The 25,991-nt window shown below is 40.8% G+C and overlaps 1 protein-coding gene across 1 annotated transcript in view; it reads left to right on the top strand.

Annotated features, from left to right (window-relative positions):
• Positions 1-25,991, top strand: part of RAB2A (RAB2A, member RAS oncogene family) — an 86,105-nt gene that overhangs the window by 33,649 nt on the left and 26,465 nt on the right. Inside the window, exons 2-5 of the mRNA XM_039249125.1 lie at positions 1,013-1,084; positions 10,126-10,193; positions 20,571-20,653; positions 21,064-21,156. Of these exons, the coding sequence (XP_039105056.1) occupies positions 1,013-1,084; positions 10,126-10,193; positions 20,571-20,653; positions 21,064-21,156 (316 nt within the window). The remainder of the gene's footprint in view (positions 1-1,012; positions 1,085-10,125; positions 10,194-20,570; positions 20,654-21,063; positions 21,157-25,991) is intronic.

Raw genomic sequence — 25,991 nt, 5'->3', positions numbered from 1 at the left:
CATCCTGTTTAATTTCACTGCCTGTACTCCACTCTGAGGAAGGAAGGAGGCATTCCACATGATTGTATCTTCAATCCCAAGTGCACAGCACAGTCAGCATTCAGTAAAGCCTTTGGAGTGAAAGAGTGAAGGAGGTGCAGGATGCTCTCAAGTAAGCAGGCGGCGTCTTGTGTGAAGAAAGGGCCTGGAAACAAGTGGGAAAATGGTGTGGTGTTCAGTATCCAGTTCTCGTAGGACAGGTAGGATGAATACAGAAAATTTGTCTTTAATTTAGGACCGAGGAAGTTATTCATGACCGTAATGAAGTGAAATTTGGTGGTAGAGGGAAGGGACACAATTCAAATTAGTTGATCTGAAATGAATTAGCCAGAAAGTAGAGCGAAGTAGATCCCAGACACTTACTGTTTGTTTGTAGGTAAGTAAGATAAACTACAAAAAGAGATTGCTTTGTTTAAATATTTTCACTGCAACACGAAAATCAAGGTGCGGGACCCCTAATGGCTGGAGTATCCGCTGGAGTCCGTGGTAGAGGCTGCTGGGGGGCGGGGGGCACCGGCTAGGTTGTCTTACAGGCTTCCTGCCACTTTTATCTTTCAGATTAAAATATCAAATGAATAACAAAGGATGAGAAGGTGTTTTGGATTAATTAACACCTTCCACCTAAATCAGCAATCCCTGGCGTACCTGGGGGTACTCAGTAGGTTAAGCTTCCCAACTCTTGATTTTGGCTCAGGTCATGATCCCCAGGTCCTGGGATCAAGCCTGACAGGGCTCCACACTGAGATGGAGCCTGCTTAAGATAGTCTCTCTCTCTATCTCTCTCTCTGCCTCTCTCTCTCTCTCAAATAAATCATCAGTCCTGTAATGTCCCAAGAAATTGTAACACCGAGAAGTTCTGATAGATTGTTTGCAGAGCCCCCGAAACCCTAGCTGCCTCTTTCCTGTGTGCTTTTGTAAAGTGGCTCAATTTTGTGAGTTTTGTCTCATAATTTTTTTTTTTTTTAACTTTCAGGTGTTGGTAAATCATGCTTATTGCTACAGTTTACAGACAAGAGGTTTCAGCCAGTGCATGACCTTACTATCGGTAAGTTTTATACGAGAAATGAGAAACATGCAAAACGTTTGGGTAGTGGAAATGGAACATGCTGGAGAGGGCCCATCCTGTTAGTGATGAGTCAGAAAGAATCAGTGGAACAGATTTGTTGCTGTACAGAGGTTGGTTTCATCACTTCTTAAAATTGCAAGTATAGTAAAAAGTAATTTTATCCAACTTTATAAAAATGGTCAGAAAACAGCAAGAAGACATATTTAAGATTTTGATTTGTGTTTAACGATGAAACAAATGATTGCAAAACAAGAGAACCTTGGGATAAGAGCAGAGACTGGACCAGCTTGCCAGGGTTCAGATCAAGGCGGTGCCATGAACTACCTGGGGAACCCGCTTTACCACCCCATGCCTCAGATTCTCCTGTCTGTAAAATGGGAATGATAGTGGTACCAATCTTAACAGAGTTACTTGAGCAATAGAGGAGTTAGAAGTGTGAAGCATCGGAACAGTGCCCGGGAGCACGGTACACGCTCTAGGCTGACCTATGTAGTCATTATGAATTGAGAAAAGCTGCCAGCAGGCCCTTTGAGTGTCCTAAGTTGCAAAGAATAAATGAGACCCTTGCCGGTAGCTGTTAGACTGAAATATACTTCAATTTTGTAGCTTGTAGGTTGGTGTATCTTCTCAGCCAGTGTCTGCTTATTTTTCACAGAGATCATTACATCACCATTAAGCAAGTTGAGTCTCCTGTCCTGGGTATTTTTAAAATACCAAATCAGGCCCAGAGTTTGTTAATCGAATTATAAGATAAATTAGCAGTTGTCAACCAAGCCGCATGTATTTTGTAGATACGTTGAAATATTTTCCCAAGTGGCTATCCTGTCAGTAAGAAAATTCAGATTCCATTTTCATTGATGAAATTGAATTCCATTTTCAGTGTATCCGGTAATGAAGGGTAAAACAGGTGCTGTTGTTTCGTGCTGGCCCTCATTTCACAGTTTAGCTTTGGGGGGCTCAGCGTTGTGGCCGATCTGCCCTTTGCCCGGTAGGCCTGAAGCTCAGTAGCAGTCTCATAAGCGTCATTCAGCCCTGACACAACTAGCCACACAGTTGTTCTTAGTACAGGGGACTAAACAGAAGAGGCTTTCGTGTCCATTTCTGAGGTGTTGGGGCACGCCTGAGGGCGGGGTGAGCTCCTCAGTCGGCATGGGCTGTGCTTGTGGAGAGAGCCGCCAGCCCGCCCCTGGTGGGGACAGGCCCACTGACGGCCTGTCTCCAGAGCGCTGCCAAGCCCGGTGTCTCTCTTCGTCCCCCCAGCCTAGAGATGCCAGCACTTTCCTCCTGCTGCCAATCTCTCGGCTTCTTTACCATCCCTTCTTTGAGCTTCTCCGCTTTTTCTTTCCTGTAACTAACTCCCTACATTAAATTCGCTCTGTTTTAAATATTTAAATACGGTTTCTGTTTTTCTGGTTCCATCCTTATCACACTCATCAGGACAATTTATTTTCCTGGTCATTAGCATGTATTTGTTTTAAAGGAGCGTTGGAGTGTGTGCTCAGATAGGTAGAAGACAGTATCTTGATTCTGCTGCTTGCTTTGCCTGATGAGTAGAAGAAGGGGAAAATGCTAAGGTCAGGTCATGACTAAGTATTAAATGGTGGAACAGAGGAAGTAAAAGACAAGGATGTGTCTATGAAATACTCCTTACCCTTTGACTACCACCTCAGTGAGAATTGTTAACAGTAGGAATCAAAGAAGCAGTTCACAGAGAGCTGCCCGGGTGTAATTGCACTGAAGGTCCAGAGTGGAGGGCTGCTGTTCACAGGGTGTGTGCAAGCGCTGTTACACTGGACCGGCAGCAGCATTCTTCTCTGGGAGCTTGTTAAAGAGCCTACTGAGTCACATTCTGCATGCGAGCAGGGTCTCCAGGTGACTCTACGAAAAGTTCGGGAAGCGTTGGAGCAGTGGTTTTCACCAGTTTTGTATTGTTGGCATGTGCATACGTGCGAGCGAGCGCCCCCCCCCCCCATCCTGGCCTCTCCGATCTTGCTTCCTGTCTACTTCAGCTGCTTCCCCCCCGTAGTCACACCCAGGGCCTGGTCATCACCAGTACCTGGAACCACTCCAGACGCTCACACCCTCCAGTTGCCAGCACTGACAATTTGCTCGTCCCAGCAGCCCTCTCGGCCTCCGGTCCCAGTGTCTTTCTACTCTCGCCCCTCGTGTCGTCCTGCTGCCCTCCTTGACCAGCTTTAATTCTAACCGTTTATGATCACCCTGCATGCACCCCCCCCCCCCCCCCCCCCGCCTCTCCCTCGCTTCACCACACTTGTGCGGTTAACCCACAGGTCAGCTCTGGCTACTCCATCCTGCTGGTCGGAAAACACAGAGCCACGCTAACTAGTCTCGTTAATTTCTTGGACACTTAACCGCTTGACAGCTACACTTTATTTCCAGTCCATTCATTCGCCCCTCCCTGTACAGCTGTGTTCTGCCTGCTTGCTTTTCAAGCGGGCACCGCCATCCCTGTCTCCCATCTCATGTGAGAGCCTTGGTCTCTATTTCAGAAAATAGAGGCAAGCAGCAGAGCGTTTTCACAGGTTTCCGTCACCACATAGACCCACCTACCTGCGATGTGCCCTTGAACTCCGTCTTCTCCTGCTACTGGGGATGGACTCCAGGTTGCCAGCGAAGGCCACGCAGAACACTGCTGCGGCAGTTCTTTCTCCCAAGTGTCCCTCATTTCCCCCCCATTTGATGGTCATTTTTCATGACTTTTAATCCTTTCCAGCTTTCGGGCCTTCTGCTTCCTTTTAGCGGAAGCCCTCAGAAAGAATTGTTCATCGTTTCTCTCTCTGATTTTTCTCCTCCCCTCATTCTTTTTTGAACTCACTGCAGCGAGGTGTTCTCCTCCCCATGTGTACGTAGCCAGCTGCTAACTCAGCATCTCCTTTCTTAGATGTCTATCAGGCATCTCAAACTTAACGTGTTTCAAATAGCTCCTGATTTTTTCCCTCCTAGGTCTTCACAAGTGCACGTGTACACACAGCCCCCCCCCCCATACTCTTCCTCTTGTCTAGACTTATTTTTCTCCTTAACTTTTTATACAAATGATTGTAAATGAGTATTTTCTCCCACCAGCAAAAAAGTAAAGTTCACAATAGCACTGTTACCAGTTTTGTTCATGGCTATTTCTCCAGTGCTTGGTACATAAAAAGACTATAACGGTTTTCTAAATTAATATACTATCTCTCTGGGGAGAAAGTTTCAAAAACATTTCGCATTACGGTGCTCGATGCATGCATTTGATTAATGCTGTTTCATTATATTGTGTAGAAATAATTCTGCTTATAGCCCACTAATGCCCACTACATTTATTTCACTATCTATTAATGAACAATTTGATAAACAGATCTAGAGGCTAGGCATGTGTCGATGTCAGCTTTCTGCCTCTCCCCCACATCCTTAAAGCAGCCATCCCACAGAAATGACTGAGGAGTTGAAAGTATACTTTGGGGGTAAAGGTTGTAGAATTGAAGCATCACTTCTTGTATCAGACTTCCCACAGATCAGTTACAAATACCCCTCATTTATTTGGGATTCACTTTTCTGAGATAACGTTGCCAAGAACTAGAAAGATAGCTTAAAAGACCTCCGTGAACATCTAGTTTAGATCTCAAAGTCTATGTTACTGGGATGGTAAAATGTAAATGTATTTCCTTGACAGGGTGTGATTATTGTGAAGGCATTGTAGAAAAGTCCAGAGAAAGTTAAATTCCCTGTGTAACTTGCCTCTGGCCCTCTAGCAACCACTGATGTGTATGTCGCCTTTTTAGAGTTTTAAGCACACAAAGCTGTTCTGATGCGCACTCCCTCCACCGGCCGTGTACTGAATGCCGGTTTCTCCTGGTCCCTGCCTCCACTGTGGACCAGTCATGTTTTTACTCTTCATGAAATGGCCAGAGAGTAGTGATTATTTTACTTGCTGGCTCCTTAATTTTTAGTGAGGCTGAGCTTTTTTCATATAAGAGCCACCTCTGTGTCTTTTCTCTTTGAATTACCTGGTTTTTATCTCTAGTGCTGGTTTGTTTTTGTGTTTTTTTTAAATCAAATCCATTGATGGTTTTCATTATGGCTTTCAGGCCTTACTAAGGAAGGCTCTCTAATACAAAAATCACATACTGTTCTCTATAAGTGTTTGTCTAATATTATAAATTTGTACCCTGTCTGGCCTATGGCCACATATATGATTTTCTTTAATCCATATATAATGTGTGGCCCCACACCATTAATTAAATAATCCATCTTTCTTTCCTGTTTGAACTATCTCCTTTGTCATATGCCAAGTCTCCATATGTAAGCAAGTCTGTTTGGGAACTCTCAGACCTATTCCATTTATGTTTTGGGGTTTTGGTTTTGGTTTTTCTCTATTTCATGAGAAAATATCACATATTTATAATAACTTCATAGTATAATTAATATGTGATTGGCATTTTTCCTTTTTGAAGTTTTCTTGATCATTGTTTTTATTATTTTTTTAAAGTTTATTTTGAAAGAAAATGAGAGAGCTCAAGTGGAGGAGGGGCAGAGAGAGGAGGAGAGAGAGAATCCCAACCAGGCTCTGTGCGGTGAGTGCACAGAACCCGACTCTTGGGGCTCGAACCCACAAAACCATGGGTTTCATTACCTGAGCCAAAACCAAGAGTCAGACACTTAACTGACTGAGCTGAGCCACCCAGGTGCCCCATTTTTTCCCAAGTTTTTAAAAACTCTACAGTAAAGTTTTATAATTTTCGTGATACAGGCCTTGTGCTTTTTTATTTTGTTACTATTGTGGACAGGTAGGGTTTTTCTTTTTACCATTATTTTTGTTCAATTAATTATTTTACATGCTCTGGGTAGACTGGTCCCTTTGTATGACCAAAATCCCTGAAATAATTTACAAGTTGAGGGCATTGTAATCTTTTTTCTCTGTAATTTGAAACGTCTAGTGGTTTACCTTAAAGGTGCTGTTCATTTTTTCATGGAAAATTAGGGAAGTTACTCTTTAATAATCTAGTGTGTCCTTTGTTTCTAGAACTAGGGACATAAAGCTTTCTTCCCACAAGTCTGTTTTGAACCTTCACAGTGTCTAGGTCCCGGAACAGGTCCCTTGTCCCCTGTGGCTGTAGCTCTGCTCTCTGCTGTGGCAGCCCAGTCACCTGGCTCTGACAAGTGGCCCTTCCTCAAACAGGCTGGCGCCATTAGTTATGTGAGTGGTGGTGCAGAAAGTCTCGTGTACAGTGTGGAATAATCACTATAGCTCTCACATGCCGAGTGCTTCTGTATGCCACGCACTGCTCTACTATGCAGTAGCCCTTTTAATCTTGAAAAACATCTTAGGAGGTGGGTTTCATCAAATTCATTTTACAGATGAGGAAACTATGATGCAGAAGAGATGGCCCCACGTGGCCCCACAGTTAGTAGATACCGATCTTTGAATGCTCATTAAATGGTTACCCTGCAAGGCTTCACATTCTTACTATGCAAGGATGATAATGATCTAGAGGCAGTCAGAAAGTGTGTATTTACATTCAGACTATTTTGTTCTGGAAGGTTGCAAGTGAATAACATAACTGAAAAAATAAGCATCGTTCCCTAACAACATCAGGTAAATGAGGCTTTCTTGCATTTGGCTCCACAGACAGTCTCTCTGGCAGCCAAATAGGCTGTTAATTGAAAATGCATCTGGGAAGAGAGCCTCAAGGGCATAGGGGGTGATAGTTTATCCCTTGAAAAAAAGATAGGACATGTTTCAGGGGTTGTTTTTTTTTTTTAACCAAGTCTTATAGGACATTTAAGTTCCAGTATTTTCTTTTGTCACATATACTACATTGAACCCAATTACAATTAGGTAAATGAGAAAGGGTTATAGTTCTGAAACTGAAATCAGATTCTGTTTTTGTTTCATTTGAAGGAAAAGAGATTATAGTTTTTCAGTAATCAGCAGTGCTGTCAGATTTTCCTTTAAGATGTGTGTTTTCCAGAAAAGAAAAAGGGAGTGCCTGGGTGGCTCAGTCAGTTGATTTCAGCTCAGGTCATGGGATCGAGCCCCTCATCAGATCTTGCTCTGAGAGTGGAGCCTGCTTAAGGTTCTCTCTTTCCCTCTGCCCCTCCTCTCCCTCACTCGCATACTCTCTCTCCAAAATAAAAAATTTAAAAAATATATTTTTCTTCCTACCATCATTCTTTATCATGTTCCTGGCTAATACAGTAGTCTTGTAACTGTTCTTTACCTCTTGTTTTCAAATTCTCTGTCCTGACCCTGTTGATAAATCATATTAAAACATTAATTTTATTATGACATTTCCCTGTTTTAGAAACAAATCCTGATTTTCATACAGTATTTTCATTTAACATCTTTAAAATTGGATATATTTTGGGGCTTCTGGTTGGCTCAGTCCGTGAAGTGTCTGACTTCAGCCCAGGTCATGGTCTCGCGGTCCGTGAGTTCAAGCCTCGCGTCGGGCCGTTTGCTGACAGCTTGGAGCCTGAAGCCTGCTTCAGATTCAGTGTCTCCCTGTCTCTGTGCCTGTCTCTGCCTCTCTCATGCGTGTGCTCTCAAAAATAAATAAAACTTAAAAAAATTAAAATGAATAAAATAAAAATAAAATTAGATATGTTTTACAGGCAAAATCTTTCTCTGCTTACTTTGAATATAGAGATACATGTACCAAAACCCAGGTGTGGCTAAGTTAAGCAAAGGGGGATATGTTAGAATACCTGGAGTGAACATGGAGCCTCAGGAGAGTGAAGACTGCACTTGGGAGTGGGCGGGACGGAGCATCTTCGAGCCAGGGAGCAGGAGCCCTGGCGTCAGGCCTGGGGTCCCGCGTCCTCAGCTTCTCAGCCAAGGACAGCGCGCGTGCCGGTCCCGTTTCAGGTCTGTGTCCTCCTGCCCAAGATGCCAGTCTCTGGGCCTCCCCGGTCCAGTAGCAGGCAAGGGTTTGTTTCTAGTTTGTAGTTGTTTTTTGTCCAGTTTGACATTATCCATTAATAGACTGAAGAAATCTTAGTCCCAGTGAGCGATAGCATTTTTGGGCTGTGGTTAAAGGCCCATCCGTGGTGATGAGAGGAAAGCTAGGATTTCTGTCTGCAGTGTGTTGCTAGAAACGAAGCAGCAGATTCAAGAAAAAGCTTCCCCTTTGGTAAATACCTGGCTGTGGAGAATATTGTACGTTAGTACATTCCTTCTAAATACCGGATACTTCAAAGAACGTTTGTGTAATATTTAGCCACCGGTTTCTCGCCTCAGCTACTCTCGTTTTCATGTTCACGGCAAGCTGGTGGATGGTTGTTTTGTGTGTCTCCCACCCTGTGGCACAGGGCACATGTGACTGTGTGTAGTTACATATATATTTATATATGTACATATTTGTAAGGAATAGATAGGTACATAGGTATAAAACATGCTTTGTATGGCATAATTTTGCAGCTTTGCATTTTTCATTCTAGTACATCATGACTCCTGGGTCTCTTCAGCTCTTGTTTATTTCTGAGTCTGAGAAATGTACCATTAGTTTCCTGGTAATGACTCTGCCCACAGGATGGAATCAGTATTAAGATGCAGAGTAAAAATTTCACCAAATTATGTATCATGAAAGAACAAATTATCTGTCTCTCCCATCTTCCTGATCATGGTGGGAGGAATTATGGGAGATGCTGAAATGGAATCCTGACCCCGGGCATTATGCCCTCCCCTGGGCAACGAGACGCTGTTTTTCTGCCAAGATGACATCTGGTTTCTGAGGACCATGTGTGTCTTCCCTTCACCCTGACTTTGATCTAAATGCTGATAGAGCACACTCCGAGCAGTAATGACGCAGTGACATAGACGTGACAGACTTCTTTCAGAGTCTCCTTCACAGCTCTTTGCTGCTCTGAAACTCTCCCTTTTTTTCTCCTCCTATTTTTAAAAAATTTTTTAATTTATTTTGAGTGAGAATGTGAGTGGCAGAGGGGCAGAGAGAGAGGGAGAGAGAAGAGAGAATCCCAAGCAGGTTCCACACTGACAGCGTGGGGCTCCATCCCACGGACTGTGAGATCCTGACATGAGCCACAGTCGAGAGTGGGCTGCTTAACCAGCTGAGCCACCTTGACTGAGTACTTTCAAAAAAAAGATGATAAGGGGGGAGGGGGGGAAAAAAGGTGATCAATGAAGGAGAAAAGCCGAAGTAGTTAACTTGTAAGTGTAAAGAAAGTTTGTACTCCTTTTGAAATAGATCATATAATTTGCCTGAAATTATAATCCTTAGTTGAAACATGTATGCAGGAAGTTCATTTCAGTTTTAACTACTTACTGCAAATTTGGCAATGACCTGAATTTGTAACCATGGAGTACCAACTTGGTAAAGTGTACTTATACACACACGCGCGCAACCATCAAAAATAATGGCATAGTTATATATTTATTGGTTTGTAATGGATTTGGGATACAGAATGATGTTTGTTAATGTGTAAAAAATAAATTACAGAACATCACTTATATGCTCCCGTTTATATAAATTGCACACTTCTGTGTGTATCTTCACTTAGAGAGCAGTGTCTGGAAGAATGTTTAAACAGTTGAATGTTTAAACAGTTATCTCTAATGGGGAGCTTAGGAGGTTTCTTTCCCAGTTGATAATCCATGCTAGCAACCAAAACTGATGTTGAAGTGCATGAGCCCTTTTAGCGATTTCTATGCCACATTAATAGTTTTTACGAAATTTTAATATTTTTTACTAATAATTATGGTTCTTGAATCTCATTTCTCGTTGTTTTTATATTATGGAGCCTGTGAAACATGAAGACCACAGTTTGTTTTCTAACTATACTAGACTTGAATATCTTAGTATTTTTATTGTGTCTTTAACTTACGCCTTTTAGCACCTCTACCTAGTTTGTTTTCTAAGGGCAGGAGCCACGTTTGTTGGAGTTTATCTTTGTATCACCTGGCGTAGTATGTCCTGGAAATAAACATCCTTGTTTTAAAATCCTTAAATGTGGAAGATGGCCCCACTGGTTTGTGTAACAAATCGTTTTTTTTGTCTGTTCAGGTGTAGAGTTTGGTGCTCGGATGATAACTATCGACGGGAAACAGATAAAACTTCAGATATGGGATACGGTAAGTATAGCAGATACATTGTATGCCCTCAATAAAGTTGTTTTATGAAAGTACAGTATATCTTTTGTTTTGTTTTAATGTCATTTTATGCCAGTCACAGTTTGTTAGGCACCAGCATCCGCGCAGCCATGAGATGAAATGTGGCTCCAGAAAAGATGAGGGTTTCTTGGGCAGTGCTTTGCACAGGTTCACCCCTGGCCTTGGGTGCAGGTGGCCGCACCTGAACACGTGCTCGTGCGGTGTGGCCTAAATGGAAATCCTCTGGAAACTGTATTTTTAGGAAAATAAAGCAGCATATCTAAAGTACCCATACGGAATAAAATAGGAATGTAAACCCCCTAGAGTCACTTGATCTGACCATTTATTAATTTTAAAAGTTAGGTTTAAAATGTAAAAAGTAAAAATTTGGTGCAGTCCCAACCCCATGCAGAGGCTTACCCCCAGCCCGAGTTCTCGCACTTCCCGCCGGCCGCTCCGTGCTGCGCTAGAGCTCTTAGCGCTGGTTTGTCATTGAAGGCACAGAGCTGGGTGCTGTCTTCCCTCGCCTCCCAACCAAGCAGCGCGGTAGTCAGGGTCCTGTGCTACATACAGCGGATACCTTCAGGTAACGGTTCTCAGACTCTGTGGTCTCGACATCCCTTTCTTTATACTTCTAAAAATTAATGAGGACCCCAAAGAGCCTTTGCTTATATGGCTAATAGCTATCAGTATTTACCAATTAGAAATCAAAACTGAGAAACTTACTAAATATCTAATCAGTAATTCATTTAAAAATAAGTATAATAAACTTATTGTATGTTAGGGTCAAGAAAGCAATTTTTATGGGAATTGACTGTGTTTTTCCACAACAAAAATTTTATTTTTCTAGTGAGAAGAGTGTCATTTTGTTACATTTTGAAAACTCTTCACTGTCTGCTTAATAGAAAACAGCTTGAATTCTCGTATCTGCTTCTGCGTTGAGTCTAATGTGTATTGTTTAGCTGGAGTATATGAAGAAAATATAACCTCGGGGTGCCTGGGTGGATTAGTCGGGTAAGCGCCCCACTTCGGCTCAGGTATGATGTCCTGGTCCATGAGTTCGAGCCCCATGTAGAGCTGTCAGTGCAGACAGAGCCACCTAGGAACCTCTGTCCACCCACCTCAACACTCCCCACCCCGAAGATGCACTCTCTCTTAGAAATAAATACATTAAAAAAGAAAAGAAAAGAAAATACAACCTCACAGAGACGAGTAGTTGGGAAACAGAGGACGTCCTGGACCTCAACAGGGTCGGGGCCCCGGGAGTCCGGGATCCCACCTTGACAGCCACCGCCGTAGGGCAGCTGGGACCTCATCCTTACAGAGTCCCAGTTGAGAAGCCCCGGAAAGTCGCCTGTTATGACAGAGCATATTCTCTGAAAAGTAAGTGAAGTATAAAAGATGGGGAAGCTTATCATCATATTCCCGTTTGTTCTTTCCCGTCACTCAGTCTTGGTTTCTTAGATGTCACCTGTCCCAGTGATTGAAGAAAGGAACCTCGGGGAACATTCAGTCTCACAGATCAGACCCCACGAGGACAAGCAAGCTGCTGCAGGCTCTTGTGAGGCCAGGGCACCCCATGCCGCCTGCACAGCATGCAGCAGATCCTGAGATGGGCGCCTGGGGGGCTCAGTCAGTTAAGCATCCGACTTCGCTCATGTCATGATCTCACAGTTCGTGAGTTCGAGCCCCGTGTTGGGCTCTGTGCTGACAGCTAACTCAGAGCCTGGAGCCTGCTTCGGATTCTGTCTCCCTCTCTCTGTCCCTCCCTTGTTCACGCTGTGTCTCTCTCTCTCTGTCTCAAAAATAAACTATAAAAACAGGTTTTTTTTAAATCCTGAGATGGAACACCCGAAATCTCCATCTCGCTCGGTCCCAGAGTATATATTGAACTCTAGGTTCTTGTGGTTTCTTATCTCTTCTTTTTAAGTGCAGATTTATGCTTTTACGGTTTCTTAGCATTCCCGACCCCCACCCTAAGCCTGTAGTGTCTCATCACTTTTTTGATTTGTATTCTCTCAGACGACATGATTTCAGGACTGCAGGGGAAGGAAAGAAAAAAATGAAATCTGCGAAGTCCCTTTCTTCCTAGAGGTTTAAAATCAATGCTGTCTGGCCAAAAGGAAGCATTCTTTCCTGTGTTAAAAGAGTTGATTCTTCTTTTTCAGAAGCGGTTGTTTTGCATAAACTAGGTTGCTTTCTTAGCTAACAAACTCGCGCCGCACACATCCTGCCGTGTAGGGTAGCGCAAACCCAAATGCTTGCTGTTCTGTAGGAAGCGTGCTTCTCATACCTTGCACTTTGCGTGAATACTTTCTTTGCTTGAAGTGCTTTCCTCCCTTTATCCACTTAAGACCAGCTCAGGTGTCAGCCATCGGGGAGCCTCTGTGACACCCGTGAGATAGCCCACCCCCACAATTTACGTATACTTCTGCTACAGCTCTGCTCCTATTGTTTTCATAGTTGTCTGTTCACCGGCCACATCATAACCGTGAGGGAAAGGACCATCTGTATCCTACTCATCTTTGAATCTTGCATTCAAAGTGTACTGGCTGATAACAGTGTTTGGTAAATGTTACTGAATGAGTAAGTAAAGCATCTCATCCTAAACAATCTGTAGGATCCTTGGATGTGGTCGCGAGATGTCATTACTAGAGTTCATAGTTCCTTTCCTCTGTATCCAAAAGGGAGAGACTGGGACTATTGAAAACATCATGACCCCCAGGAAAGACTTCCCAGGCTCCCACGGGGAAGGTACTAGGAACCAGTACCCTGTCTCAGATTTTAAAGAATGTTCAGAAAACTCTGCTGACTTACTACTTTTTTATATATATATTTAAGCCCAAGTTAGTTAACATAGTGTAATAATGATTTCAGGAATAGAATTTAATGATTTACCACTTACATGTAACTCCCAGCGCTCATCCCAGCAAGTGCCCTCCTTAATGCCCATCCCCCATGTAGCCCATCCCCCACCCAGCACCCTGCCAGCAACCCTCAGTTTCTTCTCTGTACTCAGGAGTATCTTGTGGTTTGTCTCGCTATATTTTTTATGTTATTTTTGCTTCCCTTCCCTTACGTTCATCTGTTTTATTTCTTAAATTTTACATATGAGTGACATCATATGATATTTCTTTCTCTGACTTCTTTCACTTAGCTTAATATCCTCTAGTTCCATCCACATTGTTGCAGATGGCAAGATTTCACTCTTTTTGGTTGCCAAGTAATACTCCATTGTATGTATGTGTGTATTTACCACATCTTCTTTACCCATTCATCGATGGACATTCGGGCTCTTTCCATAGTCTGGCTGTTGTCAGTGGTGCTGCTATAAACATTGGGGCGGGGGGTGCGCCCTTCACATCACCGTCGTCGTGTCATTTGGGTAAATACCGACTGGTGTAGTTCTTGTTAACTTATTACTTTCCAGAGTCGCTTCTTGAGTCTCTGCCTTAGAGGTTTTCCTCTTACCGTCATTGGCTTTCTTCTTTCGTCCTAACTTCCAAGACTGTTTTAATCGATGCTACCTTACACACACTATGCTTGGCTCCACGTTTAGTTTTACGTCGGAATGGAACATGGCGTCCGTATCATTAATGCTTTGCAGTGTGCTTATACATTTGAGCAGGAAACTACATTTTTAGTAGCAAAGATCACGTCTGTCCCTGGCTCAGAACATTTACAAAACCATCCTAGAGCCTTCAGGGAACATTTGCCAAATGCTATTATTTGTTTCTTCAGCTTTAAAGAAGTGATTTTTTTCCCCCAGTGACTCAGTATCTTAGGATGTTTGTCATGCATTGTATGTCCATTTCCATTCACACAAAATACGGAGATTTCCTTGCAGAATTTCCACATCCACCATCTTTGCTTTTTTTGTGAAAACAGTAATATAGTTGCCAGCTGATACTCCCGGGGGGCCCTTTCCGGCAGCAGTGGTAACAGTGGATGGGGTCCCTCCTTTGAAGCGCTTTCCTCTGGTCCTGTGTAACTTTTTTTCTTAAATCAGAAGTCACGTGTGTGATATTCTTAGTCTCTGTCAGCCTTCTTAAATCAAAGAAGAAAACAAATTGTACCCAGTTCTTATTCCTTGACTGATGCAAGGAGGAGGTAAGAAGTCCATTCTCACTTTCACACCCTCATCCAGCCTTTACCCACTTTTTTTTTTAGTCCTCTTCTTCTTTTTGTTTTTTGTCACATTTTGTGGGAGTTTTCTTTCTTTCTTTTTCTCTTATTTTGTAGTTGAAGATTTTATTGCATTTTTTTACATGTACCGCTGAGGTATCACATGAAAGTACTGTTTTACCCGTATCCTGGAGCAGTTCTTATCTGAATCCGTTATGCCACCAACTTGATACAGTTAGGTTCATTTGTTTTCAGTTTTTAGGGACTTCTTTTTTCTTATTTTTTTTAATTATGAAAAATTAGATGTTTCCAGAGTGCAAAATATGAAACCATGTATATTAGTACAAGTCTGGCTTCTATCCTTATCTCTTTTACCATGTTCTGTTGTGAAATATTTCAGAGTTGCAGGCATCCTTAATACTTGAACATCCATCCTCCAAGAATATTCTCCCACCTAAACACAATACCATTATCCCATCGCAGGTATGTAACAAAGACACTAAAATTCTCTAATATACAAGGCTCCTTATTCCCCATATTCAGATTCCCTGCTGTTCTCAAAATGCACTTTCACTTTAAAAAAAACTCCATGGTTCAGTCAAGATCTACCTTGCATTTGGTTGTCTTGTCTCTTTTAATGTAAAACAGCCCCCACTCCAGCCCCGTTGACCTTCTGAAGACCTTCTGAGGAAGCCTCGTCGTTTTGTTTCCCCCAGCTTGTATTTCACCCAGTATGTCTCTGGGTCAGGTTCCCGTAAGTGGGATTGTTCAGGCAGAAAATAAATGCGTAGGTGGTTTTGCTGGACATGACCCCCACCCCCATGGCTCTTCCCCATTGCGTGTCCACTGACGGACGTACCAAGTGCTCTTTTCCCATAGCCTTGTCAACACTGAGCCGCCAGAATCCTCAGTTTCCTTTTTTGCAGTCTGATAGGTGGAAAATGCATCAAAGGCATTTTTTTTAAATTAAATTTATTTATTTAAAGTCAAGCCAACTAGCTACAGTGTAGTATTGGTCTCAGGAGTAGAATGTAGAGATTTATCACTTCTTTATAACACCCGGTGCTCATCCTAGCAAGTGCCCTCCATAATTCCCTTCGCCCATTTAGCCCATCCCCCCACCCACCTCCCCTTTAACCACCCTCAGTTTGTTCTTTGTATTTAAGAGTCTCTTATGGTTTGCCTCCTTCTCTGTTTTTGTCTTATTTTTCCTTCCCTTCCTCTGTGTTTATCTGTTGTTTCTTGAATTCCACATAAGAGTAAAATTACATGGTATTTGTCTTTTTGTGCCTGACCTGTCTCGCTTAGCCTAATACGCTCTAGTTCTCTCCATGTTGGATGGAATCTAAATCTTGCAAATGGCAAGGTTTCATTCTTTATGATCACCAAGTAGTATTCCATTGTATATGTATACCACATCTTCTTTATCCATGGCCTTCCCAGTATATCCAAAAAAATTTAATTCTCTCCCCCCAGATTTGTAGTGTAGATGTTTTAACTCCATGTTTCTTCTCAACTCCCTCAAAATATTTTCAATTTATACTTTTTCCATCAAACAATGTATTGGAACTAGTATTATTGGTTCACATGCACAATCATGTGCAGTCTGCATGCTAAAGTGTACTGTTTTTTAGCAAATCACAGGCACTTTTTAGGCCTGTGTAAAATGTGTGCTTTTATACTCAGCTTCTTACCAAAAAGTGTGGGTTTTGTATAGGTCAGTGTGGCGGTAAGGATGGGTGACCAGAGTTCAGTGGGGCCGGGCCGAGGGCCTAGGACCAGGCCCTGGGACACAGTCCTGCCTCTGCCCCTGCCCTCGGCTCCCCTCCCCCCACCCCAGGACTGGAGAGGCTTCTGCCTCATTCAGCAGCTGTCGTCAGCCTTCTCTTGAACAACTGCATGGATAGGAAAATGTCTTAGACATGTCATTCTGCTCTCATATGTACCTCACATCTGCGGTCTCCGTTTTCTCCTGCATGGCAGTGTTGTAAGAATCGGAAATCCTCTTTTTTTTTTTTTTAAAGTAAATATTCTTAATTTTTTAAAGAATTTAACATTGCTGTACTTTTTAGATATTCACAACCATGTTTCTCTTTTCAGGATGATCTACTTTCATTTCTGTAGGAAACTCCCTTAAAAAGCTTTAAATAGTGCAGGTTGCCTTTTTCTGGGTCCTTGCTGTGGAGACTGAGTCAGCCTAAAAATCACTTTGATTTTTACTAATGTAGTTGTCATCCAAAACAGAAGCCTGGTTATGCATGTAGATTTCAGAATCTTCTTCCTTAGTGACAGCAGTTCTGTGATCACAGGTGTAGATTTTTAAGTTGAGTCTGTTGAGTAAGTACCTGAGATTTCATTCTTGGGTATGGACAACTTGGCTACTTAGAAATCCTTTTTTTCTTTGTTTTGGAGCTTGGCTGGATTCTGTAGAGCTGAAATTATTAGATAAATGACTAATAGTGAAAGCAGAGAATCACTCTAATAGTGATTCTCACAAATCTTATTTTTCTAACTGTATCGGCCCTTCGGGATCAATCAAGATAACATAATTTGAAAGCTTACTATGTATACGTCAGTGTTCTGAGTTAGCCTATCTATCCCTCAAGGAGAACTAGAGAGGAAACAAGACCAGCATTTGAACAGTGTGTACCTTTTATATAATCAATAATACTAGAACCAAATGATCACATGGACGTGCTTTTGGGTGGTTAGGAGAAATGGATAACTGTGGGCTGTGGTAGACAAGCTTCTTAGCTTTGTGAGAGAACCTGGGGGCTTGCCCTGGTCCTCAAAGGGAATGGAAATTGGGTCAGTGGAGGAAAGCAGTTCTTCAGGCAGAGTTACCCAGGCACAAAAGCAGGACTATTCAGAAGATAGGCAGAGTACCAGTAGGAAAAAAAGTCGGCTGTATGAACAAGACTCTTACTAAATAAGAAGATACAATTCTAGAGAAACAGATCAGCTTCCCAAGTACTTAAGACTTGAAATCAGGATATTTAGAAATGTTTGAGCAGTAGCTTACTGGATGAAAAGTTGTATGTTATAGAGGTAACAAGAGAGGAGGAATTAAGTTCCTGGCCTGGTTACAAAAATTGTTGGCGACAGAAAGGCACATGGAGAAGCCTGTTTGGGGGATACTTATCTGTCAACTGGAAGTCAGTTCTAAAGGTATGGGCTACAGGCACCTGGCTGGCTCAGTTGGTACAACATGCAACCCTTGATCTTGGGGTCATGAGTTCGAGCCCCACATTGAGGGATAGACTGCGCTTAAAATTAATACATGAATAAATGAATGGGCTAAAGAATCCCGTTTATTTGATTTAGCAATCCTCACATGGAAAACAAAGGTCTGTACAGATTCATTTTCACATATGTCCTATGACTCTACTCATGTACTGAGCATCACTGAAAATGAGCATGTCCATTATCTAGCAAGGCTGACTTGCTCTATTCTACTTTTTTGCATGTCTGGGTATCTTGCTGATTTTTTACAGAACTCACTCAGCTATATTGGGAGCTGATATGCTTATGGCGACTCCTAACCAGGTTTTTTTGGTGCTGTGCACTTAGCCAGTCATCCAGTTTCCAGTTTCATTAAATGCTTTTCTCTTCAACACCTTCAGCTACTATTAGGAATCCCTCTACAAATAATACTACTACATCCTGTTCAGTTTCAAGCTTCTAAAAATTTTTTAAGCCAACACCTTATATTGAAGAGGATCAAAATAACATCTATATTTCCTAAGTTGACATTCAATTTTGTGTAAAACGTTTTAGGTTAATCATCATTTGGTCAGGTTATACTAATGTATTTTTTTTTTTTAATGTTTATTTATTTTGAGAGAGAACATGAGCAGGGGAGGGGCAGAAAGAGAGAGGGAGGGAGAAAATCCCACATGTCAGTACAGAGCCCGATGTGGGGCTCAAACCCATGAAGCATGAAATCATGACCTAAGCCGAAATCAAGAGTCCGACACTTAAGCAACTGAGCCACCCAGGTGCCCCTATTAATGTATTTTTTAAAAACTAGATTACTTCGATTTAATATGTTCAGGATAACCATTGGACTAGCTTTATGCAGGTGATTGTCGTTTAACATTTTGTGAATAGTTATGGAAGCCATAGTAAAAACAAAAAACTTTAATGGGCAAGATTTAGTTCAAGGCCGTCAATGACATTAACAGATTAGACCAGTGTGTAGAATGTCTTTCTTACCAGTCAGGTCTCAAGAATTTGAAGTCTTCTGAATACTGATCTTTGCTTATTATAAAGTAATGTAGATTTTAAGATATATAGTTGTGTTCATAGTGCTCACTTGGAATGTTTGGGTTTTCATTTGCTTGAATTTCGGTTTAATTTGTAATGGTAGGCAAAACCTGATTGAATGGATTCCGCGTAAGGCGATGCATTATGTACAAAATTCCGTATCGTCACGTTTGTTTTTGGTAAAACAATACGGGAAGAATGGAAATGGTGTATAGATGTGGTTTTTCTTCTTTTTAAAAATCTGTTTTCTCTTTGACTAAAAATCTTTTTTGTATTATTTACCAAGACTCTTGTTGGCATATATAATTCATAGTGAAATGACTCTCTAAAAAATGTAGTCCTTAGTTTTCCCACACTAAGCAGTTGAAAAAGGAATTCCCATAATGCTTGCAATTTGAGCTTGGATTTGAAAGGACTTCTTTGGAAAGATATATCTCAATAAATTATATGAAAACAATTTTAATGAATTTCCTGCTTCCAGCTAGGATCATCTAATGTTTTAACCTCAAACTGTATGAATTGAGTTGGCTCTCTGTACACTTCCTTTAAAGTTCTGAGGATGCAGTTTAGCATACGACATTATTCTAAAAGTGCCGGAATTGCTCGGAGGTTACCAAGAGAGGGTCTCATTTTTAGTTTTCACACAGGAGAAGTGACTTTTACTGAATCTTAGGGTGTTAGGATTTACCAGCGTCCTCTTATTTAGGGGGAACAGAGTAATGACCACTTTGTGTACTTGATTAAGACATTAGGATGCATTCTCTCATTTGAAAGGCTTTCTCTGCCTGCGGTGTGCCAGACCCAGAGCTAGGCCCTGGGGGTCCAGACCCGCAGCTAGGCCCTGGGGCTGGGGAGCACTGGAGGCGCAGGTGGAGCGCCAGGGCCGGGAGGAACAGGACCGGCAGTGCAGAGTGTTAGAACAAGGCGGAGCCTGAGCCTCGGACTTCGGAGGGTGGGAAGGAGTTAGTAGTTTGATTGGAAGGTAAGAACTCAGCCAACGAACATGAATATTTTTCAGCTTAGTAGATTTTTGAATACAAAAAATTGGGGAAACTGGCTTTGTGTTTCCTTACTTTACTTACGTCTTTTCTCTTAAAGGTAGAAAAGTGATTAAAAATCTAAAAGTATTTTTGATCAGAACTGTCTCACTTTTAAACCCTGAGGCAGTCCTGTATATCCCTACCAGCGTTCGTGCCTCCCGTAGAAGAGAGAAATTAACTAATTTTGCATAATCTCTGAAATCTGTTTTCATAAGTGGATAAAAGATGACTTTTACATCCTGTTGCTTTCTGACAAGCATTATATATCAAATACAGAAGAAATTGATTAAGTGTGGAGAAAAAAATTATATAAATATAAATTAAATTCAGAACCATTTTCTGTTTTTCATAATAAAATGATGGCTCAAAGAATTCCATCTGATGACTGTTGAAAGCTCACTGCAGTTTATGATATAACTGATAAAATCTGCATCCTTGGCCTTCCAACAACCTTTACACCAGCAGATGGTGGGCGTAAAGATGTCATTCATCATTTATTTACAATGGACTTTATTTATTCTAGTGTCAACAGCTGCCCCAGGGAGTGGGTTATTGAATTCAAATGTGAGGCTCTGGGTTATTTGCTTCCTTTCAAATTTGTCTTCAGAGCTTAGTTGCTAGGAGTCCATTCTGTGTTCTAATAATGATTCATGTATTGTGAAGCCATTCAGTAAATTGGGTTGTCAGGGATTGCCAAAAAAGGTTTAGAGGTCTTGTTGGGGGCAGTTGTTGGGGGGGGGGGTGTGTGCGTCTGGTTGACTTGAGACTTACTGTTAGTATTTCGTGACTTTTTCCTAAGACTGGGGAAGTTAAGTTTTCTTTTTCTTTGCCCACTCATTCCCTACCTGCCCAGATTCTGTATATGCGTAAAAAGAAAATATAGAAGACAGTTGATTAAAGCAAACTCTCACTTTTTCTTTCCTCACAGGCAGGGCAGGAGTCCTTTCGTTCCATCACAAGGTCATATTACAGAGGTGCGGCAGGGGCTTTACTAGTGTATGATATTACAAGGTGAGAACTTGGAAATGTGTCCGTTCATTTGGTCAATGCAGAGACTTTCTCTACATAAATATGGTTGCCCATTCTAATAGTATGGTTTTTGCCTTTATGCCCTGGCCATTTGACTTTAAAACTTAGTTGTCTTTAATCAAACTTATATTTACTACAGAAATGTGCAACTAAATTGTTTTCTTATCTAAATAAACACCTAAGTTAATCAATTTGGTAATACTATTTATGCATTGGAATTTTCTAAAGTGAGGTTACTTTTAGTTTTCCAGATACTGTACTTGAGATCTGCTTCTCATTACATAAGTGGATATGGCCGAAAATAGTTACCTTGAATGGAATGTTTACTGTTTGTTGCACACTACGAGGGGAAACACTTTGAAAACAGCAAACAGATTTTCTCTTGTTTTTAGGAGAGATACATTCAACCACTTGACAACCTGGTTAGAAGATGCCCGCCAGCATTCCAATTCCAACATGGTCATTATGCTTATTGGAAACAAAAGGTAAAATAATTATTTAAAGCTTCTTTGCATTAATGATGAAGACTGTGGATGGCAGGTTGTGTGATAACTGTTGCGGTGCTTATCTTCTACGCGTGCCCAAATGCAAGTTATTGATTTCTTAAATTACAGAATTTTGAAAATCCTAAGATGATGATTTCAGTTTTTAAAATACAGATGATGAGCGTTGTTGGAAATCATCATCGTCATTGTTGTTGTTGTTATTATTATTATCAGAAATAGTTTTTGTTGGAAGGTAAACTTTTAAGTAATAATCTGAAGGAAGTTCATCTGATTAGCATTTGAAATAAATCACACTGAAATATTTGGGGAGTAGGTCACTGTTAAGTACGGTCCAAATTATTTTAAATACTTCACAGTAGACAGTGTGTGCAGAGTTCAGAAAAATATTTTTTCTTTTTTTTTTTAAATAACTTAATGTGCATTACAAGTTCATACAGTACATATATTAATCAGGTGTATTTTCGCTGAAAGCCCTGAAACACTTTAATGCTCTTTAGTAGAAATCATATGAGTTCTTTTATGCTTACCTCTGAGGCTTTATATTCATGTCATCCTAATGTTATTTCTTTAGTTTCATTTCGTTTTATATCTCTAGGGAGCATTATTTGCAGTCAGTGTCTTTATGCCATGCATTTAACGTAATAGTATGTGGGAAAACGGTTTTTTGACCATAGTTTCTCTAAACTTAGAGAATGTGGGAAAGTTTTCACTAATTTTAGTAGAAAATTACAGTGGCAGCAAGTAAAAGTAGTATTTTAAATTTTCATACCTTTATTGCACCAGTGTTTTCCTTGTGTCTGAAACACAGTGAGTGGCAACTTACTGATGGCTTAAATCTGACTGCTGTGTCTGAGGACCTAATGGTCCCAGGATGCAAAGGAAAAGCGTAATACACACAAAGGTGATCTCGCTACAAAATGAAATAATAATTGTAATTATGGAGGTGTCGGCTGACACCTGTGGTGGTGATCATAGTGTGTCATATAAGTGTACCAAATTAATACATGGTACAACTTAAACTTACACAGTGTTATATATCAATTATACCTCAATAAAAAAATAATCCCTAAATAATTCTTAAGAAAGCATTTTCTTCATATCCACTTGATCCCTCAGCTCTAAACTAGTTACCATCATCTTCCTAAATTTCCTATATTAGGTGATTACTTTCTTATACTTAGAGTCCTTCAGTCAAAATAAAACAAAAAAACAAAACAAAAACCCCAAACCTAAATAAATGGAGAGATATACTGTATTCATTGATTGGAAAACTAACATTTTTGAGAGGGCAGGTCTTCCCACACTGACCTAAAGATTCATTGTAATCCCAATCAAAGTTGTTTAGGCTTTTTTTAGAAAGTAGAAATTAGCAAGCTCATTATTTTAAAATGTACAAAAATGCAGAGGTCATAGAATAGCCAAAGTTGGAAGGATCCACTGGTGTCACTGTTCTGATTCCAAGATTTATTATAAAAGTACTACAGTCAGTTTAGTCTGGTACTGACATAGACAGACATATATCAGTGGAAGAGAGCGAGAAGTCCAGAAGCAGATTCATATGTGTATTGTCAGTAACTTTTTAACAAGAGTGCCAGACGGATCGGTGAGGGAAGCATGACATGGTGCTGAGACAGTTGGATAGCCATGTGGGGAAGAGAGAGAACCTTGACCCTTACCTCACACCTTATACAGAAATTAACTAGGAGTGGGGCAACTGGGTGGCCGAGTCTGACTCTTGATTTCGACTCAGGTCATGATCTCACAGTTGGTGTGATCAAGCCCCATGTTGGGCTCTGCGCTGTCAGTGCAGATCCTACTTGGGATTCCCTTCCTCTGCCCACACCCCCCCACCCGCCCAGTGCACATGCACGTGCTCTCTCTCTCACACACACAAATAAATAAATAAACAAACACTTTTTTTTAATTAACTGGAAGACGGGGCACCTAGGTGGCTCAGTCGGTTCTTCGTTAAACTTTGGCTAAGGTCATGATTTGGCAGTTCATGAGTTCGAGCTCTGTATCAGGCTCTGCTGACAGCTTGGAGCCTGCTCCAGATTCTGTGCTTCCCTCTCTCTCTGTACCTCCCCTGCTCGCACTCTGTCTCTCTCTCAAAAATAAATAAACATTAAAAAATTAAACAAAAATTAACTGGAAGTGGATCATAGATCTAAATGTAAGAGATAAAAATATTTTAAAATTCTAGAAGAAAACACAGAAATTGAGTGACTCTGGTTTTGTCCAAACTATTTTAAATGGTACAAAAAACATAAAAGGGAAAGAAACAACTATATATTTGACCCTTGTGAACACTGTGCAGTCAGACATTCGATTCCCTAACTACTTAACTGCTAATAGCTTACTATTGACTGGAAGCCATACTGATAGCAAATAGTTGATTAACACATATTTTGTATTTTTTATATCTTAAATACTGTATTCTTATAATAAAGTAAGCTAGAGAAAAGGTAATTATTAAAAAAATCACAATGAAGAAAAATATGTTTACAGTACTGTACTGTATTTATTGAAAGAAATTCACATGTAAATGGACCCCTACAGTTCAATCCCATGTTGTTTAAGGATCAACTCAACAAAATTGAAAACTTTTGCTCTTCAAAAGACATTTTCAGGGCACCTGGGTGGATCAGTCAGTTCAACGGCCAGCTTTGGCTCAAGTCACCATCTCAGGATTCACGAGTTTGTGCTGTCAGCACAGAGCTCGTCTCTCTCTCTGCCCCTCCCTGCTCACACACTTTTTCTCTCTCTCGAAAATAAACATTTAAAAAATAAAAAGAGTTTTAAAGACAGTTTCAAAAATGAAAGGCAAGCTACAAGCTAGGAGAAAATATTAACCTTATAAAACATATATAATGGCAAAATATTTGTATCTACAATATATGAAGAATTGTTACAATTCATTAATAAAAAGACAACCCAATTTTTTAAAGGAGTGAAAGATCTGAACTAGCACTTCACTGAAGAAGATGTATAGTCGGCAAGTAAGCAAATAAAAAATATTTAACACCACTAATCATGGGGGAAATGCAAATTAAAACCTCAGTGATATATCAAGGCGCCTGGGTGACTCCGTCGGTCAGTGCCTCAGTCAGTTGGTTAAGTGTCCAACTTCGAGTCAGGTCATGATCTCCCAGTTCGTGGGTTTGAGTCCCGCAACAGGCTCTATGCTGACAGCTCAGAGCCTGGAACCTCCTTCAGATTCTATATCTCCCTCTCTCTGCCCTTCCCCCACTCATGCTCGCTCACTCTCTTTCGAAAATAGACATTAAAAAAATCTCAATGATTTATCATTACACGCTCGTTAAAATAGGTAAAATCAAAAAGATTAACATAACAAGTATTGGCAAGGATGTAGAAGAACTGAAACTCTTACTGCAGGTGGGAATGTAAAATGATACAGCCAGTTACAGAACAACTTGGTAGTTTCTCTAGAAAGTAAATATGCATCCGACAAAACACCGAGGCATGCCTTTCCTAGGTATTTACCCAACATAAACATGTTTTTATAGGGCCACACAAAGAATTATACATAAACACTCTAGCAGCTTTATTTATAAAAGCCCCAAAGTGAAAACCACACACGTTTCAAAGAATTAAGTAAATGGATAAATTGTGATATAGTCCTACAGTGGAGTACCACTCAGCAATAAAGAAGAATGAGACATTGATACATGCAACAAAGCAGATGGATCTCAAAGTAATTATGCTGAGGGACGCCTGGGTGGCTCAGTTGGCTAAGGGTCCAACTTAGGCTCAGCTCGTGATCTTGTGGTTCGTGGGTTCCAGCCCCACATCGGGCGCTTTGCCAATGGCTGAGAGCCTGGAGCCTGCTTCAGAGTCTGTTTGTCTGTCTGCCTCTCTCTCTCTCCCCTCACCCCTACTTGCTCTCTCTCAAAAGTAAACATTAAAAAAAAATTATTCTGAGTAAAAAAACCCAGACAGAAATGAAGGCATTTAGTCAAGACATATATTTATATAAAATCCTGGAAAATGCAGAAAGCAGGTCATGAGTTGCCTAGGGTAAAGTGGAGGAAAGGATGGATTATTGTGGGGTCTGAGAGAACTTAGGAGAGGTGAACGGCTTCATGGTACACATGTCAACCTGTGAAACTCATTTTATATTAAATATGTGGTTTCTTTTCTGTCAATTATATACTACAATAAAGTTGTTTAAAAAATAAAGTAAATAGCATTATATTGTATAGATTTAATTTTAGAAAAAAATTATTTTAGTAGAAATCAAGGTTTGCTGTTATTTACGTGATATTTCAATTATAAAAGGCCAATTATTATTTTTTGTGACTAGAAGTGCCTTATCGTCTTGGCTTTTGCCCAAGACCTTTTCGGGTTTTCTTTCTTCATTGAAATTATCTCACTAAACGTTTTAAGATGAAGGCTATTATCAGGAAACTTTAGTCCTTAGAATATGGAAGTGTTCTTATTACCATTTAGTGGTGATGTGTGAAGTAATAAGAGAAGGATCTTGGAGAATAAAGAGTATTTTCGTACTTTTAATCTTACCAGCGTTTTCCTTGTGTCTCAGACACGGTGGGCTGCCACTTACCGACGGCTTAAACTTTGTTCCTGCCCATGAGCAGCTTATAGTCTAACTGTGAAAAGGAAAAAGCATATTACAAATAATAAGTGTTTCTCATGACTATAGATGAGTGGCCCTTATCATTAAAAGTATAGTAGTGATGGAAAAGCATTTTAAGGAAGAAACTAGGAGAAAGGGACAAAGAATGTATGACGTACAAAGAGTGATAGGAAGGAGCAGAGATAAATGAGGTAATTAT

Source organism: Hyaena hyaena, unplaced genomic scaffold, assembly GCF_003009895.1.
Source record: "Hyaena hyaena isolate Hyena2069 unplaced genomic scaffold, ASM300989v1 scaffold_327, whole genome shotgun sequence".
In the NCBI taxonomy this organism is placed as follows: domain Eukaryota; kingdom Metazoa; phylum Chordata; class Mammalia; order Carnivora; family Hyaenidae; genus Hyaena; species Hyaena hyaena.
This window is presented reverse-complemented; position numbering and strand designations above follow the sequence as displayed.